The 21359-nt window shown below is 39.7% G+C and overlaps 2 protein-coding genes across 2 annotated transcripts in view; both read right to left on the bottom strand.

Annotated features, from left to right (window-relative positions):
- Positions 1-5932, bottom strand: part of GTF3C3 (general transcription factor IIIC subunit 3) — a 38107-nt gene extending 32175 nt beyond the window's left edge. The window contains exons 1-4 of the mRNA XM_060622752.3: positions 5742-5932; positions 4778-4889; positions 2204-2394; positions 938-1061 (exon numbers count right to left, since the gene is read on the bottom strand). Of these exons, the coding sequence (XP_060478735.1) occupies positions 938-1061; positions 2204-2394; positions 4778-4889; positions 5742-5843 (529 nt within the window). The 5' untranslated portion in view covers positions 5844-5932. The remainder of the gene's footprint in view (positions 1-937; positions 1062-2203; positions 2395-4777; positions 4890-5741) is intronic.
- Positions 5933-10976: 5044 nt separating this feature from the next.
- CC1H2orf66 (chromosome C1 C2orf66 homolog) lies at positions 10977-16697 on the bottom strand. Its single transcript, XM_078450588.2, has 3 exons — positions 16166-16697; positions 14478-14676; positions 10977-12300 (listed from the first exon to the last, which is right to left on the bottom strand). Exons 1-2 carry the CDS (start codon positions 16283-16285, stop codon positions 14497-14499), a joined length of 300 nt encoding a protein of 99 aa, XP_078306714.1. The 5' UTR covers positions 16286-16697; the 3' UTR covers positions 10977-12300; positions 14478-14496.
- Between the last annotated feature and the right edge of the window lie 4662 nt (positions 16698-21359).

Raw genomic sequence — 21359 nt, 5'->3', positions numbered from 1 at the left:
AAATCTTGCCATCTGCAATACGGATAGAGCTGGAGAGTATAAAGCTAAGTGAAATAAGTCAGTCAGAGAAAGACAAATACCATATGATTTCACTCATATGTGGAATTTAAGAAACAAAACAAATGAGCAAAGACAAAAAGAGGGAGAGAGAGAAACCAAAAGACAGATTCTTAATAGAGAACAAACTGATGGTTACCAGAAAGGAGGTGGGTCAGGGGATAGGGGTGAGTAAGAGGGTATAGGGATTAAAGAGTACATTTATCATGATGAAAAAAATAAAATTAACAAAGAAAAAACCAAAGACCTCTAAAAGGACCCTTGCCCAGATAAAATGAAATGCCAAAATACTGAAAAGATAAATGAACAGTTTACTGTATTACAATTACCCAAGCCACTACGCAGGTCACCATTTGGCAACATATCAGGAAAACAAAATGACAAATACAAGTAATTAATCAAAGAGTCACTTCTGAAGATATCCTCCAATGAGCCCAAGATTTGCAGTTTAATGAAAAATGATATATGTAAATTGTGTCTTTTACCAAAAGTAGATTAAAATAACCTAGCTCTGCCTAATCTGGAAAATGAAAGAAAAAAAAGAACACTTTTTAAGTGGTTTCAACACGTGTCATATTTAAAAAACACTAATGCTCCAAAAGCCTAAAAACCCCAAAATGAAACATTAAAAAACAAACAAAAATAAAAAAAAGGCTATAAGAGTTCAATAAATATTAATACTTCATTAAGTCATACTCTATGATTTTCATTTTCTTGGTAATGATTTCTACTGAATATGAAAAATGGCAAATCACTATTATCATAATCATTTCCAAGCTTCTGAATATTTTTTCCAAATAGTACAGTGAAGTGCTCCTCCACTTGTTTTAAGACACACTATTAAACTGCTATTGTCAATAATCCCCCCTACAGAAAACACCTTGTCTTATGATTTCCATGCACATCAATATCGCCTCCTCCCGTTCTCCTCGAGCAAAGCGAATGTTGGCTTCACCCATGAGACCCCTCAGAGCTCTGGGAAGTTTACTTCGAGGTCTTTTCTCCTGTATAGAAAAAAAATGACATTTAGACTAAAATACAGTAGTGTCTTAGATTTCAATTCCAACCAAATTAATAAATGCAGAACATAATGAAACTGAAATTTCCCTTTAAAATTTCTCAATATTCTAAATTGAGAAATAAGGACTAAATGACTATAATTCTAACCCATTAATATTAAAGTCTATATTTCAGGAAAAAGTCTAAAACTAATCTCAACAAGAAAAAGAAATATTCTATAACATTCTCCAAAAAGGAACACCTCAGAAAATTAAAACAAACTTCCTAAGTAGAAAGTTCAAACCACAGTGAAGTATATAAAGAAAGTAAAAATCAAAGTGGTCAAGAATTATTAATTACTAACTAGAATAATAACAAATGTAGAACCTGATGTTGCAAAATGGATTTATGTGCCACTAAACTTATAACCTACTGAAGATCCTCCTTCCTTCTAATTTATCTACTCAGAAGAAAGTTGGTTAAAAAGTTATAATATGGAACTTTTAATAGCAAAACTATAGCATATTTTGACACACGCAATAATTAAGGTTTTACATTTTAAAAAATCTCTAAGGTGAAACATAAGAAAGTAGGTGGCTCAGGGGCGCCTGGGTGGCGCAGTCGGTTAACCGTCAGACTTCAGCCAGGTCACGATCTCGCGGTCCGTGAGTTCGAGCTCCGCGTCAGGCTCTGGGCTGATGGCTCGGAGCCTGGAGCCTGTTTCTGATTCTGTGTCTCCCTCTCTCTCTGCCCCTCCCCCGTTCATGCTCTGTCTCTCTCTGTCCCAAAAATAAATAAAAAACGTTGAAAAAAAAATTTTTTTTTAAATAAAAAATAAAAAAAAAAAGAAAGTAGGTGTCTCAGTCAGTTAAGCGTCTGACTCTTGGTTTCAGCTCAGGTCATGATCTCGCTGGCCTGTTTCGGATCCTCTGTTTCTGTCCCTTCCCTGCTCATGTTTACAGGCTCTCTCTCTCTCTCAAAATAAATAAAAAGAAAAAAAAAAAAGAAATGTAACAGTTGTCTCATGATATTTCCTTTTTTACAGTTTGAATTCTTTCCAGATATACGTATCATTTAAAGATTTCTTTTTCGATTACTATGTCACATTTTTACATTATGTTTATAAAGACTAAAATAAATTATTTACTTTCATCATCTTCTTGGTTTCACGATTGAGAACCATCTCCAATACAAACACATCTCCTGCAGTGGGTTGCTCAGGTGTTTCTTCTTCCTCTTCTTCTTCTTCTTCCTCTTCCTCCTCATCATCTTCATTCTCCCCAAGCATGGAAGCAAAGACCTTGTGAACTGATTTACTGACTCCATCTGATGTTTCTCCTGAAGAAAGACACATGGAGATTGCCAACAAACAAACAAAAACCCATTAGAACACTCGGTAGTCAAAAGGGAAAAAAAAGAATCCAGTATTTTCTGAAAGTAAAAGTAGAGAACAAACATTCCAAAACACAACCCAAAGAAGAAATCTGTTACAAAGTCATATATTTTACTCTGTAGGAACTGCTGACTCAACCTTTAGGCCTCATTAAGATGTACAGGAGAATTAAGTGGGAAATCAGAAGTGTACATAGTTACCACTTAAAAGCAGAGAGGAAAAAAAAATAAAAGAACTGTAAGACACAGACCTGAAAACTAAACAAGTCTGATGGTACACACCAGGTGGCATAGCATAGTGATTAAAGATAAGGCCTCCAGAGTCAAGCTGTCTGATTTCAAACTTCATCTCCAATTATCACTAACTGTATAACCTTGGGTAAATTACTGAAGCTCTCTGAACGTCAGTTTCCTCATTTGTAAAAGAGGTTAATAATAATGTCTGACAGGGGCATTTGGGTGGCTCAGTCGGTTAAGCGTCTGACTTTGGCTCAGGTCATGATCTCATGGTTCGTGAGTTCGAGCCTCACATCGGACTCTGTGCTGACACCTCGGAGCCCGGAGCCTACTTCAGATTCTGTGTCTCCCTAGTCTGTTCCTCCCCCACTTGTACTCTCTCTCTCTCTCAAAAATAAATAAAAATTAAAAAAAAAATTTTTTTTTAAATAATAATGTCAGAAAGACCAAAGAACTCTTGATCTTGGGGTTGGGAGTTCAAGCCCCATGCTGAGCACAGAGCTTATATACATACATACATACACACAAACATACATAAATAGTGGTTGTACCATTTAAATAAATAGGTAGATAAATAAATACAGTACCATAATAATAATGTCTGCTTTAGGCTCACTCTAAGGATGAGGTGAGGTTTTATATATATGCACTTAGAATAATGCCCAGGATACAGTAAAAGCTTAATAGATGCTATTATTAAAACAGTATTATCATTTCAGGAACAAAATAATATGACATAATTCATTTGTATCTGAGGATGCCACTATAGTACAATAATTTTTGCAAGTTCATAATGATAACCTTAAATGATCATGTAATGCTTAAGTTTGAGGCCAATTTTCTGTTAAAGCAGAGGCATGTAACATATTTTAGAAAAACTCCAATGAAACAGTTAAAATTTTACATACATTTTATATAATTTTACATAATTGTATTAAAAAACTTGCAAGCTTATTCACTTACATGAAATACGTCAAATCCCAAAGATGCTGGATAGACAAGATAGTTAATATGTTTGAGGAAGGACAAAAATTTTTAAAAACCCACATATTCTGAACAACAAATAAGTAATCATTCTTAAAAAGTCATAATGACCAGCTTCAAGAATTGTGAACATCCTAAATAAATGTAAGAATATGTACACAGAAGATCCAAAAGAATATACATACATACTGCCAGAATACATGAATTAAGCAAGGTTCCTGGATACAAGGTTAACATACAAAAATTACTTGTAGTTTTCGATCAGCAATAGAAACCTCCACTTGGTACAAGGAGGCAGGAATAAAGCTGGTTTTCTGCATGTAAACTCTGTGTAAAAAGAGTTATTCACAGGGAAAAGAACCAGCTTCTACTTCTACCCCCTAGAACTGGAAAGTTTAATTTAGTTCTCATTCAGATACTATACACAAAGCTACATTCTAATTGACATTTCAGTATCCCACATAACTTGTCATGGGTAAATGGATACTATGAACTATTATCAGTATTCTGTTCACGAGGAAGGTATGTCAATCACTGGAAATTAATGAATTTGCAAACTAGTTCATCAATTAGACTCTGATGGCTGTAATTAGATGGGACTAACCAAATCTGGTATCTGCACTTGCAGAGCTGAGGACTGGATTCTCGAAAGAGGCAGCATACCAAGAAATCTATACTGTGTGTAAAGACCCATCTGGGGCAGCCAACTGGACTTCCACACTGGCATTTTTTATCTTATCTCCTATGACTAATGCAGTGGTTTCGAAGCTACTTTGTTTAGAAGCATAAATCATTACCATTGGGGGAGTATAGTCTGGAAATATTAGTAACCAAAGCCAGTTTAAAAAACAGTGACTCTACAAAGGCTCCCAAATACTGATGTCAATTTGAAATACTTTTCCACAAAAATAACCCATAAAACTAACCATCACCATATTCAAAACCTCATCAAATATTTATTGAGCACCTATTATATGCCACACACTATAATTATGCTACTGACAAACTAGATAATCCAGAATACCACTGCAATGAAAAAAACAATGTTTTCATTAAATGATTAGGTACTCGTAACATTCAATGCAAGTAGCAAATGATTTTAACATACCTTCATTGACCTCATTGTCCTGCGATTTGCTGGAGTCAATTCCTGATGATGATGGAACTTCAGAGTCATGTGGATTTTCTTCAACTGATAACTTTCCTTTTTCCTGAACACTCTGTGATTGAAAATTAATGATTTCAAAAAATAATGCAGATTTAGTTCTCTCCAGATGGGAATAGGGCATTTGCCTCATTTTCTATTTCTATAAAACTTGAGCTTTACATAAGTGTGAATACTGTCAAAGCATTTCATAGTCTCATCCCTCACGACTGTCTGAATCAGTCACTTGTAAAAAATAATTTACTACATCTGGATTATTTCATGAATCTACACATTATATCCTAGCTTTTTAAATGAAAAGAGATGGGTCTTTATTAGGTGCATGAATTAGGAACGAATCCACCAATTAATTTCAAAGAGTGCAATATTTGTTTTCCCTCGGACTTCTTATAAGTGAGAGGATATGTAAAGTTCAGATATTCTAAGTATCAAAAAATATGAATGAAGATTTTATCGGAAAAGAAAACTCGCTTTCTTGTGGAAGATTACATCACACCACTGGGAGACTCCTCAGAAATGGGAGCTCGAACCCCTCGGTTTAAAAATAAACTGAGGCCTAAAGAAGAGAGGTGAGTTGCTCACCCGAACACAAAAAGAATCGGTGGCAAAACTACTACTAGAATCAGAAACACTGACGGGGTGGGGGAGGAGGGGGGTGGGGGAGGAGGGAAGAGAGACAGAGAAGAGGTTACCACAAAGACAAGCTTTTTGGTGGGAGATATTTCTTAAGAGGAGATTAACACATGGATGAGAGGTGAGAACCCGCATTTGGGTAAGAAGGGGAAGAAGCTGCTAGGAAGTCCCGGCCCGCTCCATCACAGCGAATGGGGTCATCTGGGTCCCCCACATCTAGCTGCATTAGGGCGACACGACAGTGAGGGGCATCCTGGCCTGGCCATCGCCTCACTTTCTTCTCGCGGGTTTTTCTCTCTTCTCTCCGCCTTTCGAACTCCTCAAAGGAGATCTTCCCTTCCAGGTAGTCGATGAGCTCTGGGCTGAAACCCGACATTCCTGCTTCGGGGTGCGAATACGCAGCAACAAGAACCAGGACAGAGAACCGGAAAAAGCGAGACTTCCTAGATTTTACCTAACCCCCCGGCGCGAGAAAAGCGACGCGGCGTCCTCCTGAGAAACGGGCCCGGCCTGCGCCGCAGCCGCTGCGGTCAGGTTCCGCAGGCGCATATGGTCCGGCAGCCTTCGAGGCGAGAGAGGGGCGGAGCCGGCCGCTCGGGTCTTGGCCTGCTGCCCTGGCTCAAATTTATTGTTTAAGAGGATTAGGGAGTTAAAAAAAAAAAAAAGTGCTTTAAAGACATTTTCCTTAATCTAGATCGTTTCCCTCAATTCTTCATTCTCCTAATCCACTTCCTTTTCTGAATGTTTGTTCTTTAAATTAATTTGATCTTTTCTTTGGTGCATTATTTTCTTTTTTCTTTTTTTTTTTTTTTAATGTTTTTATTTATTTTTGCGACAGAGAGAGACAGAACATGAGCAGGGGAGGGCCAGAGAGAGAGGGAGACACAGAATCGGAAGCAGGCTCCAGGCTCTGAGCTGTCAGCACAGAGCCCGATGCGGGGCTCAAACCCACAGACTGTGAGATCATGACCTGAGCCGAAGTCAGACGCTTAACCAACGAGCCACCCAGGCGCCCCTGGTGCATTATTTTCTTGATTTAACCAACTGCACTGCCACGTGCATGTTTCATTTTCCATTTTTCTCCTGCCACAGAAAGCTAAAGTCCTCTCCCAATTTGTGCTCTAAGTCTCATCTCCTCCACCATTAGTTTTCCCGTCTTCCACAAATTCTCAAACTCTCCCTTTCCTTAGGGCTCCTCAGTCCTTAAGTAAGTTTATCGGAACTTCACGTTCCACCTATCCCTCCCACCCAAGTTTTCTTTTCTTAACAGTCAAACTTTTAGAATCAAATGCTTGATGTGGTTACTATACACTCTTGCCCATTTACTATAGGTCATGTACTGGCTTATGCATATTACATACATAGCTCAAAATAACCCTTAAAAATGGATGTTGCTTTCATTTTATTTTTATCTATCTATCTATCTATCTATTTTGAGAGAGAGCGAGCAAACTCGTGCTTGTGCCGGGGTGGGGATGAGGGAGTGGCAGAGAGAAAGGAAGAGAGAATTCCAAGCAGACTCCCCCTGCTGCCGGTGGGGGCGGTGGGGGGGGGGGTTGATCCCACAAACTGTGAGATCATTACCTGAGCTGAGATCAAGAGCTGGGCTTAATAGCTGACCACCCAGGCACCAGAGGATGTTGCTATTATTAATGCCAAAGTCCTATATCTAATAAGTAGCAGAGCCAGGATGTGAACCCTGATCTATCTGACCCCAAATCCCATGCGTTGGAATTAATATGACATATGGCCTCCCCTCAATGGAACTATTCTTCACTTGCTGAACACTCCTGTGGTTTATATTTTACCTTGTGTTATAAATATTTCTCTGCTGTCCTATTCTAGACACACTGTCAACATCTTGAGAATAGTACTACCTGATGCATCTTTGTGAATTCTAGTAATCTGTGCTTAAAACACGTTTATGAATTAAACTGGGTGGAATTGAGAGTACCTTAGAAATGAGCAAGAGTGTTTAGGTACAGAGAATGAAGCTCGATATAAAGCTAAGGTTAGAGACAGGTTACATGGAGCCTATCACTTAGCCATTGGTACCTCTTTGTTACAATCTAGATGAGGATAAGAACAGAAGAATGTCAGAATGACAGCTGTGACCCCAAGACTTCTAGATAAGAGGGGGAAAAATCTCACAGCTAGAAATCATCACTTTCTCATAATGAAGGATCCTCAGGACTCTACCTGGGTGTAAAATATGGGGGCTAGTAGGAAAGGTTGGATTAAGGAACTCAACAAAAATCACTTGTAGGGAAATTCTCCCTGCCTTCTCCAGGCAGGCAGGGAACTGCATCTAAGAAGTCAAAACTCTGGTCCTAACTCTCCTAGGGGAAAAGAAGGGAGTCAAAGGCAAGAAAGATGGTACCTCATAAGGAGAATTCTCTACTAAGACCCAGATGGCTTAGACTAGGTTGTTTCACTATCACCTGACTGGAATATGGAATAACAGTTGTGCAGCTATCCATTCATGTTGGGGGAGAATAGGGAACAAGGAGAAAGAGATAAAAGGATAGTTTTTATGCCATTATTAAAGAGACAACAGACCCAAAATCACTTGTGCTAAAAACTACATCAGGAACCAAGACTTAATACATAATTTAGTTGCAGTTTCAACCTCTCTTAGGAGTGGTCAATCTGGAATTACATGGTCAGCGCTAGTGAGGTAATAGACTTCACTGCATGATAGACCTCTGCTGTCCCCTAAAGGGAAGTGACCTTGCCACAAACAATCCACTCTCTGCTTGGTGACTTCCTTGTCCCACCTTCTTCTAGCTACAAAGTCTTTCATTTTGTACAGCTCTTTGGAGCTCCTTTCTATTTGTTACATGATGCCCAATTCATCGTTCATTGAATAAATCCAATAAAATCTTTAAAATCTACTTTAAAATTTCAATTTGGTTTTTAACACTGCTATGGAACACCTTGTTGACATGAAAGTTGTTTTACAGGTCACATTGTAGCAATATATCTTAAAATTGTAATCTTTCTGTTTTTCTTTTATCCACTTCCTTGAAAGTGATTTGTACCCTGGTGAGTCAGAGGCATCTGCATTACTTTGAGAAGAAGTGAAATTGTTACAGCGGTAATAAAAATAGCAAGAAGAAACTTTTCAGACTTTCTGACTGATTTTTGAGGAATCAAAATGGAATGTCTGAAGGAAGCAGAACATTGAATGGGTGCCATGACAGTAGAATTAAGAGTACACAGGGAGGAGATGACTCCATCCTTTCTCCTTTTCAAGGGGTCGAACCACAATGGGATGTGACCCTTTTGGGGAGACAATTTTTCCATAGTTCTCTCACTTTTCTGCAAAAGTTTTTGACAACTTTCAATCTGGGCTATATTTCCAAAGATGTCTGTAGAACAAACAACCTTGAAAGACAGACATACTGTCTTTCTCTGTGATAGAGGACAGATTTGTTTTCTGGCCAGTACAATAGATATAATGCTTCCATCTGGGGCAAAGATTGGGCATGTTTGCTAGTAGCCCCATATAAAAGTGGGGATATCCTAAGTTTGGGGTTCCTCAGCACAAACCCACTCATGTGCAGCAGGTGCTTGGATTCACCTCCATGTGGCTCCCATGATACTTCGGGTATAAGGAGAACCAATGTGGATGTACAACTCATGCTGCCTGCAGTGCCATGAGTAATAAAATATGCTGCCTCAGACCCAGGGGTCTCATGTGTCTATTAGAATCTGTGAAACTGTAGTAGGATAGTGTGCGGCTTACAAGTCACACTTGTAAGTGTGACTTAGAAGTCACACTCTTAACAGTCCTTTTTTTTTTTTTTTAATTTTTTTAATGTTTATTTATTTTTGAGACAGAGAGAGCATGAACAGGGGAGGGTCAGAGAGAGAGGGAGACACAGAATCTGAAGCAGGCTCCAGGCTCTGAGCTGTCAGCACAGAGCCCGATGCGGGGCTCGAAGTCACAGACCGTGAGGTCATGACCTGAGCCGAAGTCGGACGCTTAACCGACTGAGCCACCCAGGCACCCCTCTTAACAGTTCTTGACTACCCTAGTTCTGGGATAGGGGACAATAGGTCATGGCCTGGGAATGTGGGCCTCATCAAAGAGGAGCAGAGTCAGTGTTGAAAGGCTGTCAGAGGACTATGTAGAGAATTACCATGGGCCCCGGAGAGCCTGGATCACTTGCAAAGCATTGAATTTCACTGGAAGAAACATGACATTTCTGCTGTTTACCTAGCAATGGTTCTCAGCCAAGAAAAAAATCACTTCCCAAGTGGGCTTTTAGAAATGTGTGTAGGGAAGTTTTGGTTGTCAAAATAATAGGGTAGGGGTGGGGAAATGACTGACATACAATGTCTGAGGACCAGGTGTGCTAAATGGTCATACAAGTGGAGACTTGTCCTTCCCCAATGGCATCACCACCAAGAAACTCCAGTCAGTATGGAGTGTAGGCCATCCATTAACAGCTATCTCCCAATGTGAGTTTTCCAGCAGAAGGATGCATGCTCCTGCCTTGAGACTTTGCAGGCTCATAGTTAAAAGTCCGTGTGGATGCTCTTCCTTTTCAAGGCCCTGAAATTAATAAGTATTCCCTTTGTGGCAGTACTGACACCCAGAACAGGGCTGGTAAAAGGAAAGGAAAACCAGTCAATGCTACTTGAGTGGAACTAGAGGGTGGTACAACACTCCTAACTACTCTACCCTTTATTTGAATATTTTTTATGAGGAATAGCTCATTGTCAGTAATTACTTATATCTTTTATTTTTACTTATTTTTTTAGTGAGTGAGACAAAGAGTGAATGTGAATGGGGGTGGGGGGGGCAGTGGGAGAGGTATAGGGAGAGAGAAAGAACCTTCAGCAGGCTCCAAACCTAGCGCGCAGCCCAACACAGGGCTTGTTCTCACCACCCTGAGATCATGACCTGAGTCTAAATCAAGAGTTAGATGCTTAACTGACTGAGCCACCCAGGTGCCCCTAGTTCTATCTTTTAAATGGTTAAACACAGGGGCAGCTGGCTGGCTCAGTCAGTTAAGCACCCAACTCTTGATTTGGGCTCAGGTCATAATCTCATGGTTCGTGAGATCAAGCCCCGCATTGGGTTCTGCTCTGACAGCACAGAACTTGCTTGGGATTCTCTCTCACACTCTCTCTCTGCCCCTCCTCTGCTCACGTTCTCTCTCTCTCAAAATAAAGAAATAAACTTTAAAAAGTTTAAATGCTAAAAAAACCCCCATAATCTTGATATAAACTAGAAGCGGCTTCTATTACCATATAATAGCACAATAGCACACCTTCAGTTCGACACATATTAAACACTCGCTACATGTAGAGCATTGTGCTAGGTGCTGGAGAAATAAAAATCACTTAGATATGATCTCTGCTCCCAAAGACCTCACAACCCTCCAGAGAAAAGACACACACACACACACACACACACACACACACACACATTACTAGTTAAAACAGGACAAATTAAACCAGATGAAGAAATCTATTTTTCCATAAGTATTTTATTATTGATATTCAGTATCAATCATCCACAAGAAAGCCACAGAAGACTATCGTGAAAGGTACAGGCTAATGTTCCTAGGATGCCAATGTTTTTGCATTCTAGTATAATGTTCGTTTTTCAAGAATCCCAGAGAAAATGATGTGGCTCTCCATAATGATACAGGAAAAGCAGCTATTCCAAATGAAAATATGAGAGTCAGAATATTTCAACCTGAGCTGGTGGAGAGAGGAGAAGGTCAGTTGGTTGTAAAAAAGGGACCTGTTTCTACTCCACCTGTTTCCACTCGCCCTTCTTAAGAAGCTGTGTGTGCAGAAGAACCAGAGCCGAGTGCAGCTGGGATACTTGGTGTAACACAATGTCCACCTCTGAACGATGGCAGGGAACATCTCCTAAAGACTCTAGCAACTCCTAGAATCCCCAGTGCCTTTGCTTTCCATTTCAACTTAACTGTGGATATTTATCACTTCCTCTCCCTTGGTGTGAAACAAACATTGTGAGGTCTTTCAGTGGCATATGCTGAATGTGGGAATGCAGCTTCTTTTCAGGAAAAAGAGCAATTTTAAGCCCAAATCTCTATTATATATAATGAACGATACTAAAAATGAGCAGAGTCCCTTTCCAGTAAAAAATGTTTATTGATAGGGGCACCTGGGTGGCTCAGTCGGTTAAAGGTCTGACTTTGGTTCAGGTCATAGTCTCATGGTCTGTGGGGTCCGTGAGTTCGAGCCCCGAGTCGCACTCCGTACTGACAGCTCAGAGCCTGGAGCCTGGAGTAGAAACAGGTCCCTTTTTTTACAACCAACTGACATTCTCCTCTCTCCACCAGCTCAGGCTGAAATATTCTGACTCTCATATTTTCATTTGGAATAGCTGCTTTTCCTGTATCATTATTCTGTGTCTCTCTCTCTCCTCCCCTCCCTCGCTCATACTCTGTATCTCTCTCCTTCAAAAATAAATAAACATTAAAAAAAATTTTTTTTTTAATGTTTATTGATAAAAGGTAATAAGCACACAAGCTTGAAAGACAAGCTTAAAGGAAAGGTAATTTGAATCATCATCTCTTTGGACTCTACAGTATTTTTGTAACTCTTAGAAATATGTCCAGTGCTCTACATTGATGTTTATGGTTTATAGAATGGAAAAAAGACTCCAAAAATATGCACATAAGTCACATATGTCCCAAAGCTCGACCCATTTATATGTAAATCTGGAAATGTAGAATAAAACCATGATAAATTGACAAAAGTGGAGGAGGAAAAGGTTTAGCCATGACCATGATTGAATTTTTCTGACGAGAAGCTTGATCTGTAGTTTTAAAATAGCCAGACACCTGAAAGAACAAGAAAATGTTATCATGAAATAGAAAGTGAAGACTCTTCAAGCAACACAATGACCCAAAGAGCAACATATTTCAACAAAGACTCTTTTTGTTTTTCTTTTCTAATCAGAGATGTTAGGAAAGGAGCGCATGTAATTATGAAATATTCTCCTGGGGCGCCTGGCTGGCTCAGTCAGTTGAGAGGCCGACTTCGGCTCAGGTCGCTCAGGTCATGATCTCACGGTCCGTGGGTTCAAGCCCCGCGTCGGGCTCTGTGCTGACAGCTCAGAGCCTGGAGCCTGTTTCAGATTCTGTGTCTCCCTCTTTCTGACCCTCACCCGTTCATGCTCTGTCTCTCTCTGTCTCAAAAATAAATAAACGTTAAAAAAAAAGGGAAATATTCTCCTAATAGAAGCTTAACTTCTCTCACAAAGTTGAAAAACTCCCATCACATTACAATACTACCAACTTGGTGTTTTCTCTGTTTCCTGCCCTTAAACATTACCTCAGTCCATGCTCACATGACACTATTTATTTGATATTTTCTCTATAGTATCTGTGAGTTAGAGATCAGTGTCTGCAATTTATAAATGAAGAAACTAAGGCTCACAACCAGATTGCATGCAGTTCTGTCTCATACTAAAGCAGATACTGTGATATTAATAACTATTCTTTAGTGTTTAATAGCCTAGGGCCCAAGAGTGAATATTAGTCAAGGTAACCCTTCCATAATGTCTTCCCGTTCATTCTATTTCATTTTCTCATTGTAAGAGCTTTCAAGCACATATGCCACATAGTAAATTGCATCTTCCATTTAGAATAACAATCATTATTTTAAAAAATCATCACATTTAAAGGAACTAATAATCAAAATGCTTTCCCATACACAATAAAGTACAGCAATAGTATGTATTGTTCCTCACAATTTCATCCCTACCCATTGGAAGAATGGAAGTGGATTTTAATCATGATTCAGTTCCCTTTATTATTTAGCCAAACAAAAAGTTAATAGACTAGAATCACATTGTGTTTTCTTGGAGTACACCATACCTGTTTGTTGTTTCTTTTTCCTAAATGGTAAATATTTATTTGATAGGAATGCTCAAGTAATAAGAACAGGGGCACCTGGGGGGCTCAGTTGGTTAAGTGACCAACTCTTGATTTCGGCTCAGCTCATGATCTCACTGTCATGCTCCACACTGGGCGTGAGCCTGCTTGAGGTCCTCTCTCTCTCACTCTCTCTCTCTCTCTTCTCCTTTCCTGCTTGCTTGCGCATGTGTGCTCTCTCTCTCACTCTCTCTCTCTCAAAAAAAAAAAAAAAAAAAAGGAATAATAAAACACAAATTTTAAACATAAATAAATTTCTAATTTTTTTCCATGAGGAAAGTGCCATCTTTACAATATTTTACTTTTTTTTTTCTTTAGGTGAGGAAGTTCAAACTCAAATATATGTTTATTACTTTTTTCCAAGAAGACAATTTTTTTAAACTTTTCTATTAAATCCAACTGCACAATTTGACATTTTTAAAGTTATTTATTTATTTTGAGAGGGGAGGGGAGGGGCAGAGAGAGAGAGGGAGAGAGAGAAAATCTAAGCAGACAGCTCAGAGCTTGAATCCAGGCTCGATCTCATGAACTGTGAGATCAAGACCCGAGCCGAAATCAAGAGTTAGATGTTTTTAACCAACTGAGACACCCAGATGCCCCACCTTATTTCTTTGTATATGATTTCCACATAACTAGCTATATGACCTGGTATTCAAAAAACATAGGTAAAAGTGTGTGATATTCCACTATATTTACTAATCCTATTAAGAGTGATAATTCTAGGGGCACCTGGAAGGTTCAGTTCATACAGCAGGTGACTTTTAACCTCAGAGTTGTGAGTTAAACCCCATGTTGGGCATACAGACTACTTTAAATTAAAAAAATAAGAGTGATCATTCTATTTTAATATATCTCTTCCCAGAAAACTATGCTTATAAAATTATAAACTTTCATTTCTTTTTAAAACCAGACAGCGAAATACATGAACCAAATCCAAATATTAACGGTGATGAGTATCATCAGAACTGAGCACATATTTCTATGAGGAAATAAAATCATTTTTTCAAATAAATACTTTCAAAATCTCTTTATGACTGAGTTGTTATAATTGGACAGATCCTGGGAATAAAGGGATAACTTACCTGTGTTCAGAGGAAACATTCAGCCTTTGACGTAATTAGGAAAGGAGTTTTTCTGCTCTTCATAATCTGCAAATGCAGAAGCAAGAAGTTCTGATTGGAAAGAGAGGGGTCTGGGATTCTCATTCATGGAGAAAGTGTTCGGAAATCTCCCAAGATCAAGACCTCTTCCCTTAAGATATGCCTGAAGGGTTCTGAAAAACTGAAGAGAGAAAGAAAGTGTTCAATGCGGTATGTAAATTAAATATAAAAAATACTCAGAGATGGATATTTTCCCCCTCTTTTTTCCTCCGTGAATTGACTTTAGGGCTAATCTAGGAGGCAGGAGGTAGAAAATCCAGAAATACAAGTACAAACTTTGGCTACTTCTCCTACTTCCCCTCCACTGTCCTTTACCCTGCCTTGTTTTTGTTTTTGTTTTTTTTTTAATTTTTTTAAATGTTTCTATGTATTTTTGAGACAGAGACAGAGCATGAGCAGGGGAGGGGCAGAGAGAGAGGGAGACACAGAATCCGAAGCAGGCTCCAGTCCCTGAGCTGTCAGCACAGAGCCCGACGCGGGGCTCGAACTCACGGAGTGTGAGATCATGACCTGAGCTGAAGTTGGACGCTCAACTGACTGAGCCACCCAGGTGCCCCTACCCTGCCTTGTTTTTGACATTTCAACCCTAAACAAGATAATTCAACATTCTTGGTGGAGATTGAGAGAGGAACATCAATTATTTAATAGCATCACGGTCAGAGGGTCCTTTGTAAACCATCTCTGAACCACTTAGGTCGGAGATTAAATGGAACTTTACAGTGGTCAAGCTCTGGGCCTCCTCTCTGAAGGTGAGATCCTGGCCATTGTCTTCTGCACCAATTCTTTCAGGCATGCGTTTTTCAAAAAGCTTTCCTTTATAAAATGGATACATAGAAGCTTGCAAAGGGCTGCTTGGTTGTTTTAACCCTATACTGTCATATTTCACATCATTTTCTTTAGGGAAACTAGTTTTTGAAATAGTAATGCCAGCATGTTTATTGTTTTGGCATATTTTCAAAAGAGAATTTTCACTGATGTTTTGAATTATATTTCCTAGATAGATTTATCTTGAAAATAATGCTTGGGGAGCACCTGGCTGACTCAGTTGGTAGAGCGTGCAACTCTTGGTCTCAGGGATGTGGTATTGAGCCCCACAATGGGTGTAGAGATTACTTAAAAATAAATCTTAAAAAAAAAATAAAGAAAAGAATGCTTGGTAAATTGAAAAGAATGCAGGTCAACTTTCAGTTTTTGTAATTGAGCTTTGCACGTGTTGGTCATATGAGAATTGATTTTATTATCAGTTCAGTCTGAGCTATGCAAAAATCAATTCCCCACGATACTCTTGATTTTGTATATGTGTGAGAAATACAGGCTATAAAGTCAATGTGTATGTACGATCATTTACAAATGTAAGGTGTCGTGTGTACATAAAATCATTTCTATATATAAATTTGCTTCTCCTTACAGGACAGATATAAATTGGGCAGAAGAACAATAGGATACCAGCTACTAGGCTAGCAAAGCCCTTGACCAGATTTCTCGGCAGGAATTGCCTTGGCACTTGGTAGCCTCCTCACCACCGTGCTCCAACAAAGTGCAGTGTGCATAAATCCAGAGAGGTGCCAATTTCACCCTGCAGCCCAGCATGCCCCAGGGTATGCTCTTACCAGCTCTCTGTTCTGGGGATTGTTGAGCGGCTTCCATTTCTCTCCGTTTCTCACTGTGTCTCCAGGCACAAGCCCAAGTAGCACCAGGACAACACACAGCAGCAGGAGTGCTTTGGGCATGGTGGAACGAAGCTGAGTGGAAGGCAGGATCGGGAGATATCAATGGTCTGAGAGAAAAGAGGGAAAGAAAAGAAGAAGGAGGAGTTGGAGGGGTAGGAGGAAGGTGAAGGAAGAGGGAGGAGGAGAGAAGGGAGGGCAAAAGTAAAAAGAGAAAGAGGAAACATTTTTAAAGAGAGACAGGGAGGAAAAAATAGTATATTGGTACACCTGAATTTTGCAGCCCTCTTTTTCCCCATGTTTATTTGCAAATGAAGACCCCCAAATCCAGTTTATTAGCTTAAAGGAGTCTATGATGATAACATTATACAGTGATGAGCAAACCAATTATGAATACAACCCAGAAAGTCTGAGTACGCTTTTTCATCTTCGAAAAAAATGCACTTTGTTGTCTCCAAAGAAAGTGCAAGTCTTAAAAAAAAAAAAAAAGCATACATATGTATTAAGATAGCAGTCTCAATAAACAAAGGAGGAGGAGGAGGAGGAGGAGGAGGAGGAGGAGGAGGAGGAGGAGAAAAAAGAAAAGATATACCAAAAACTGAGAAATGCACCTTATATACACATCTGAGACAGACTCACACCACATCAGCATAAGTATGGATTGTCTCTGACTCCAAAATGTGAAATGGAAATGAAATACACAGAAAGGGCTAATAAAGCTTACCAGGAGTTTGGCTTTGCTGGTCCTGGTTGGCTACCCTGCTTACAATCTGCAAGGCCATTTATGGCTACTTATAACCAATGGACCGGCTGCAGGTGGGAGTCAATGACGTGAGCAGGGGAAGTTGAAAAATAATGATTCCATTTTCATCCAAGGCATCAAACTCCCCTGAGAATCATATCTTCAAGTTTCTTCAGGGGTGACAGTGAACTTATTTGTCTTATAAATACAGGAGCCTCTCCTCCAACCACTGACCATTTTATGTGGATTTTATAAAACACGCAAGGCACTTGTACACAACAAAGTGGATTTTTACTTTTTCATTCTTAAGAGAAGGGTATACACAGCAGCTGGCAATATGATGATGATTACCCACCTAATAGAATGCTCTTTTGGAGGTATCAGCTTTTCAAATTAACATCATTTTTTGAACAGGAAATCCTATTGCAAGAGATAAAACTGTTCTTTGTGATCTATGCCTTATATTTCTTCTGAGAATCTCAAAAAGCCTTACAAGTTTTAAATAGCGGCATGGTTTATCATAAAAAAAAACCCTTCGAAATAGAGCAAAAAGATAGCATGTATTTCTTGGAAAAAAATTGCTATACATATCGCATCTCCTTGCTGCATAAATTCCATCCTTAGAAAATGGTAGGGTCGAGAAATTGGACATGAGTTGTGAAGTTGCTTTGGTTGCAATAATTCAGAACAATTGAGGACAAGGTCTTTGTGAGAAGGCTAGTAACATGGACTGAAATTTAGAATACCTGGCCATGGTCTGTCTTGCTATATCGATCCTGGGCAAGTCACTAATGACCTTCATTTATTCATTCCTTTGTTAATTAATTCAACAAACTTAAAAAAAAAATTTAATGTTTACTTATTTTGAGAGAGAGAGAAGGAGACACAGCACAAGCAGGGGAGGGGCAGAGAGAGAGGGAGACACAGAATCTGAAACAGGCTCCAGGCTCTGAGCTGTCAGCACAGAGCCCGACACGGGCCTCAAACCCATGAACTGTGAGATCACGACCTGAGCCAAAGTTGGATGCTTAACTGGCTGAGCCTCTCAGGTGCCCCAATTCAACAAACTTATTGAGTGCCTACTATGTGCCAGGCACTCTAATAGGCCTTTTTTTTTTTTTAATTTTTTTTCATCGTTTTTTATTTATTTTTGGGACAGAGAGAGACAGAGCATGAACGGGGGAGGGGCAGAGAGAGAGGGAGACACAGAATCGGAAACAGGCTCCAGGCTCCGAGCCATCAGCCCAGAGCCTGACGCGGGGCTCGAACTCACGGACCGTGAGATCGTGACCTGGCTGAAGTCGGACGCTTAACCGACTGCGCCACCCAGGCGCCCCTAGGCCTTTTTTTTAATGTAATGACCTTATGTATTTAAAAAATTTTTAATTAAGGTATAGTTGACATACATTATATTAGTTGCAGGTGTATCACATAGTGATTTGACAATTACATTATGAAAAGCTTACCACGATGAGTGTGGTCACCATCTGTTCAAGTAGGCTTTGAGGATCAAATGGTAAGAATAATAAATATTGGCTCTGCCTTTATTAAACTAATACATTAGAGGGCAAGACAGATTAATCAAATCATTAAACAATAAAATGCATAAATACGAATGATGATAATACCTATGAAGAGATACTGGGTGCTGTGAGACTGTAGCAGAGGGGGATATGATTCAGTTTCAGGGGTCAGGGAAGGCTTCTGTGAAGAAGTGACCTTACATCTAGTAGGTGAGTAGGAGTTACCTAGGCAACCTAGCAAGGACAGAAGGACTAGAGCTTCAAACAAGACTCTGGCTGAAAGCAACATGGCACATCGGAGCAACTGAAGATAAATTACAATGCCAGAAGGAGAGGGGGGACTGTGCTGTGAGATGGGGTTGGAGAGGTAGTCAGATCACGATCTTTCTGCCACAAGCAATGCTGATTGAAGGGTTTTAAGTATCCAAGCAGCTTGCTCAGATTTGCAGTTTTAAAAGATTTTTCTGCTTGCAGTGAGGGCAGATAGAGCTAGAAAAGAGGGATGTGAGAGAACAGTTGGGTGCCTATTGCAGTAATCCAGGCAGGAAGATGTTAAATTGGATTAGGATGGCATCACAGATATAGAGATGTGGCTGGATCTGAGAGATATTTTAGAAGGTACTGGCAATGTCCTGAATACTATGGAAGGCAGAACTCAGGGGAAGAGAATTTCAAGAACAATCAGGATTGTATAGCTGAATGGATGACAGGGCCATTCACTGAGATGTCGAACATTGGCATAGAGGGACAAAGATCATGAGTTCCATTTGGGACATGTTGTGTTTGAGGAGACTTTAAGATCTCCAAGGGGTGGAGGGACACCTTGGGTGGCTCAGTCAGTTAAGCATCTGGCTCTTTTTTGTTTGTGTGTGAGAGAGAAAGAGAGTATGTGTGCACATGCAGACAAGTGCGAGCTAAGGAGGGGAGAGGTAGAGGGAGAGAGAGAATCTCGGGCAGGTGGCACACCCAGCTCAGAGTCCATGGAGGTGCTCGATCTCATGACCATGACATCATGACCCGAACCAAAATCAAGAGTCACTGGCTTAATTAACAGCTTTAGCCATCTAGGAGCCCCAAGTGCCCAACTCCTGATCTCAGCTCAGGTCTTTTTTTTTTTTTTTCTTTTTTCTTTCTTTAAATTTTATTTGAAAGTATATTTTGCACTATTTTGTTTTAAATTTTATTTTTTATTTTTTTAAATTTACATCCAAATTAGTTAGCATATAGTGCAACGATGATTTCAGGAGTAGATTCCTTAGTGACCCTTACCCATTTAGCCCATCCCCCCTCCCACAACCCTTCCAGTAACCCTCTGTTTGTTCTCCATATTTATGAGTCTCTATGTTTTGTCCCCCTCCCTGTTTTTATATTATTTTTTATTTCCCTTCCCTTATGTTCATCTGTTTTGTCTCCTAAAGTCCTCATATGAGTGAAGTCATATGACATTTGTCTTTCTCTGCCTAATTTCACTTAGCATAATACCCTCCAGTTCCATCCACGTAGTTGCAAATGGCAAGATTTCATTCTTTTTGGTTGCTGAGTAATACCCCATTGTATATATATACCACATCTTCTTTATCCATTCATCCATCGATGGACGTTTGGGCTCTTTCCATACTTTGGCTATTGTTGATAGTGCTGCTATAAACATGGGGGTGCATGTGTCCCTTCGAAACAGCACACCTGTATCCCTTGGATAAATGCCTACTAGTGCAATTGCTGGGTCCTAGGGGAGTTCTATTTTTAGTTCTTTGAGGAAACTCCATACTGTTTTCCAGAGTGGCTGCACCAGCTTGCATTCCCACCAACAACGCAAAAGAGATCCTCTTTCTCCGCATCCTTGCCAACATCTGTTGTTGCCTGAGTTGTTAATGTTAGCCATTCTGACAGGCATAAGGTGGTATCTCATTGTGGTTTTGATTTGTATTTCCCTGATGATGAGTGAAGTTGAGCATGTTTTCATGTGTCAGTTGGCTATCTGGATGTCTTCCTTGGAGAAGTGTCTATTCATGTCTTTTACCCATTTCTTCACTGGATTATTTGCTTTTGGGTGTTGAGTTTGATAAGTTCTTTATAGATTTTGGATACTAACCCTTTATCTGATATGTCGTTTGCAAATATCTTCTCCCATTCTGTCGGTTGCCTTTTAGTTTTGCTGATTGTTTCCTTCGCTGTGCAGATTTTTATTTTGATGAGGTCCCAGTAGTTCATTTTTGCTTTTGTTTCCCTTGCCTCCAGAGATGCGTTGAGTAAGAAGTTGCTGCGGCCAAGATCAAAGAGGTTTTTGCCTGCTTTCTCCTCGAGGATTTTGATGGTTTCCTGTCTTACATTGAGGTCTTTCATCCATTTTGAGTTTATTTTTGTGTATGGTGTAAGAAAGTGGTCCAAGTTCATTCTTCTGCATGTCGCTGTCCAGTTTTCCCAGCACCACTTGCTGAAGAGACTGTCTTTATTCCATTGGATATTCTTTCCTGCTTTGTCCAAGATTAGTTGGCCATACGTTTGTGGGTCCATTTCTGGGTTCTCTATTCTGTTCCATTGATCTGAGTGTCTGTCCTTGTGCCAGTGCCATACTGTCTTGATGATTACAGCTTTGTAGTATAGCTTGAAGTCTGGGATTGTGAGGTCTCCTGCTTTGGTTTTCTTTTTCAAGATTGCTTTGGCTAGCCGGGGTCTTTTGGTTCCATACAAATTTTAGGATTATTTGTTCTAGCTCTGTGAAGAATGCTGGTGTTACTTTGATAGGGATTGCATTGAATATGTAGATTGTTTTGGATAGTATCAACATTTTAACAATATTTGTTCTTCCTACCCAGGAGCATGGAATCTTTTTCCATTTTTTTGTGTCTTCGATTTCTTTCAAGGATGCGGA

Source organism: Panthera onca, chromosome C1 (genome assembly GCF_046562875.1).
Source record: "Panthera onca isolate mPanOnc1 chromosome C1, mPanOnc1 haplotype 2, whole genome shotgun sequence".
Classification (NCBI taxonomy): Eukaryota; Metazoa; Chordata; class Mammalia; order Carnivora; family Felidae; genus Panthera; species Panthera onca.
The sequence above is the reverse complement of the archived record's forward strand: the minus strand, read 5'-3'. Positions and strand labels throughout refer to the sequence as shown.

Excerpts from the sequence above, each read along its gene's own strand:
- CC1H2orf66 (XM_078450588.2), bottom strand. The coding sequence starts at position 16,285 with ATGCCCAAAGCACTCCTGCTGCTGTGTGTTGTCCTGGTGCTACTTGGG. Across the intron at positions 14,677-16,165 it reads ATCCCCAGAACAGAGAGCTG|TTTTTCAGAACCCTTCAGGC; the intron begins GTAAGAGCATAC and ends TTCTCTCTTCAG.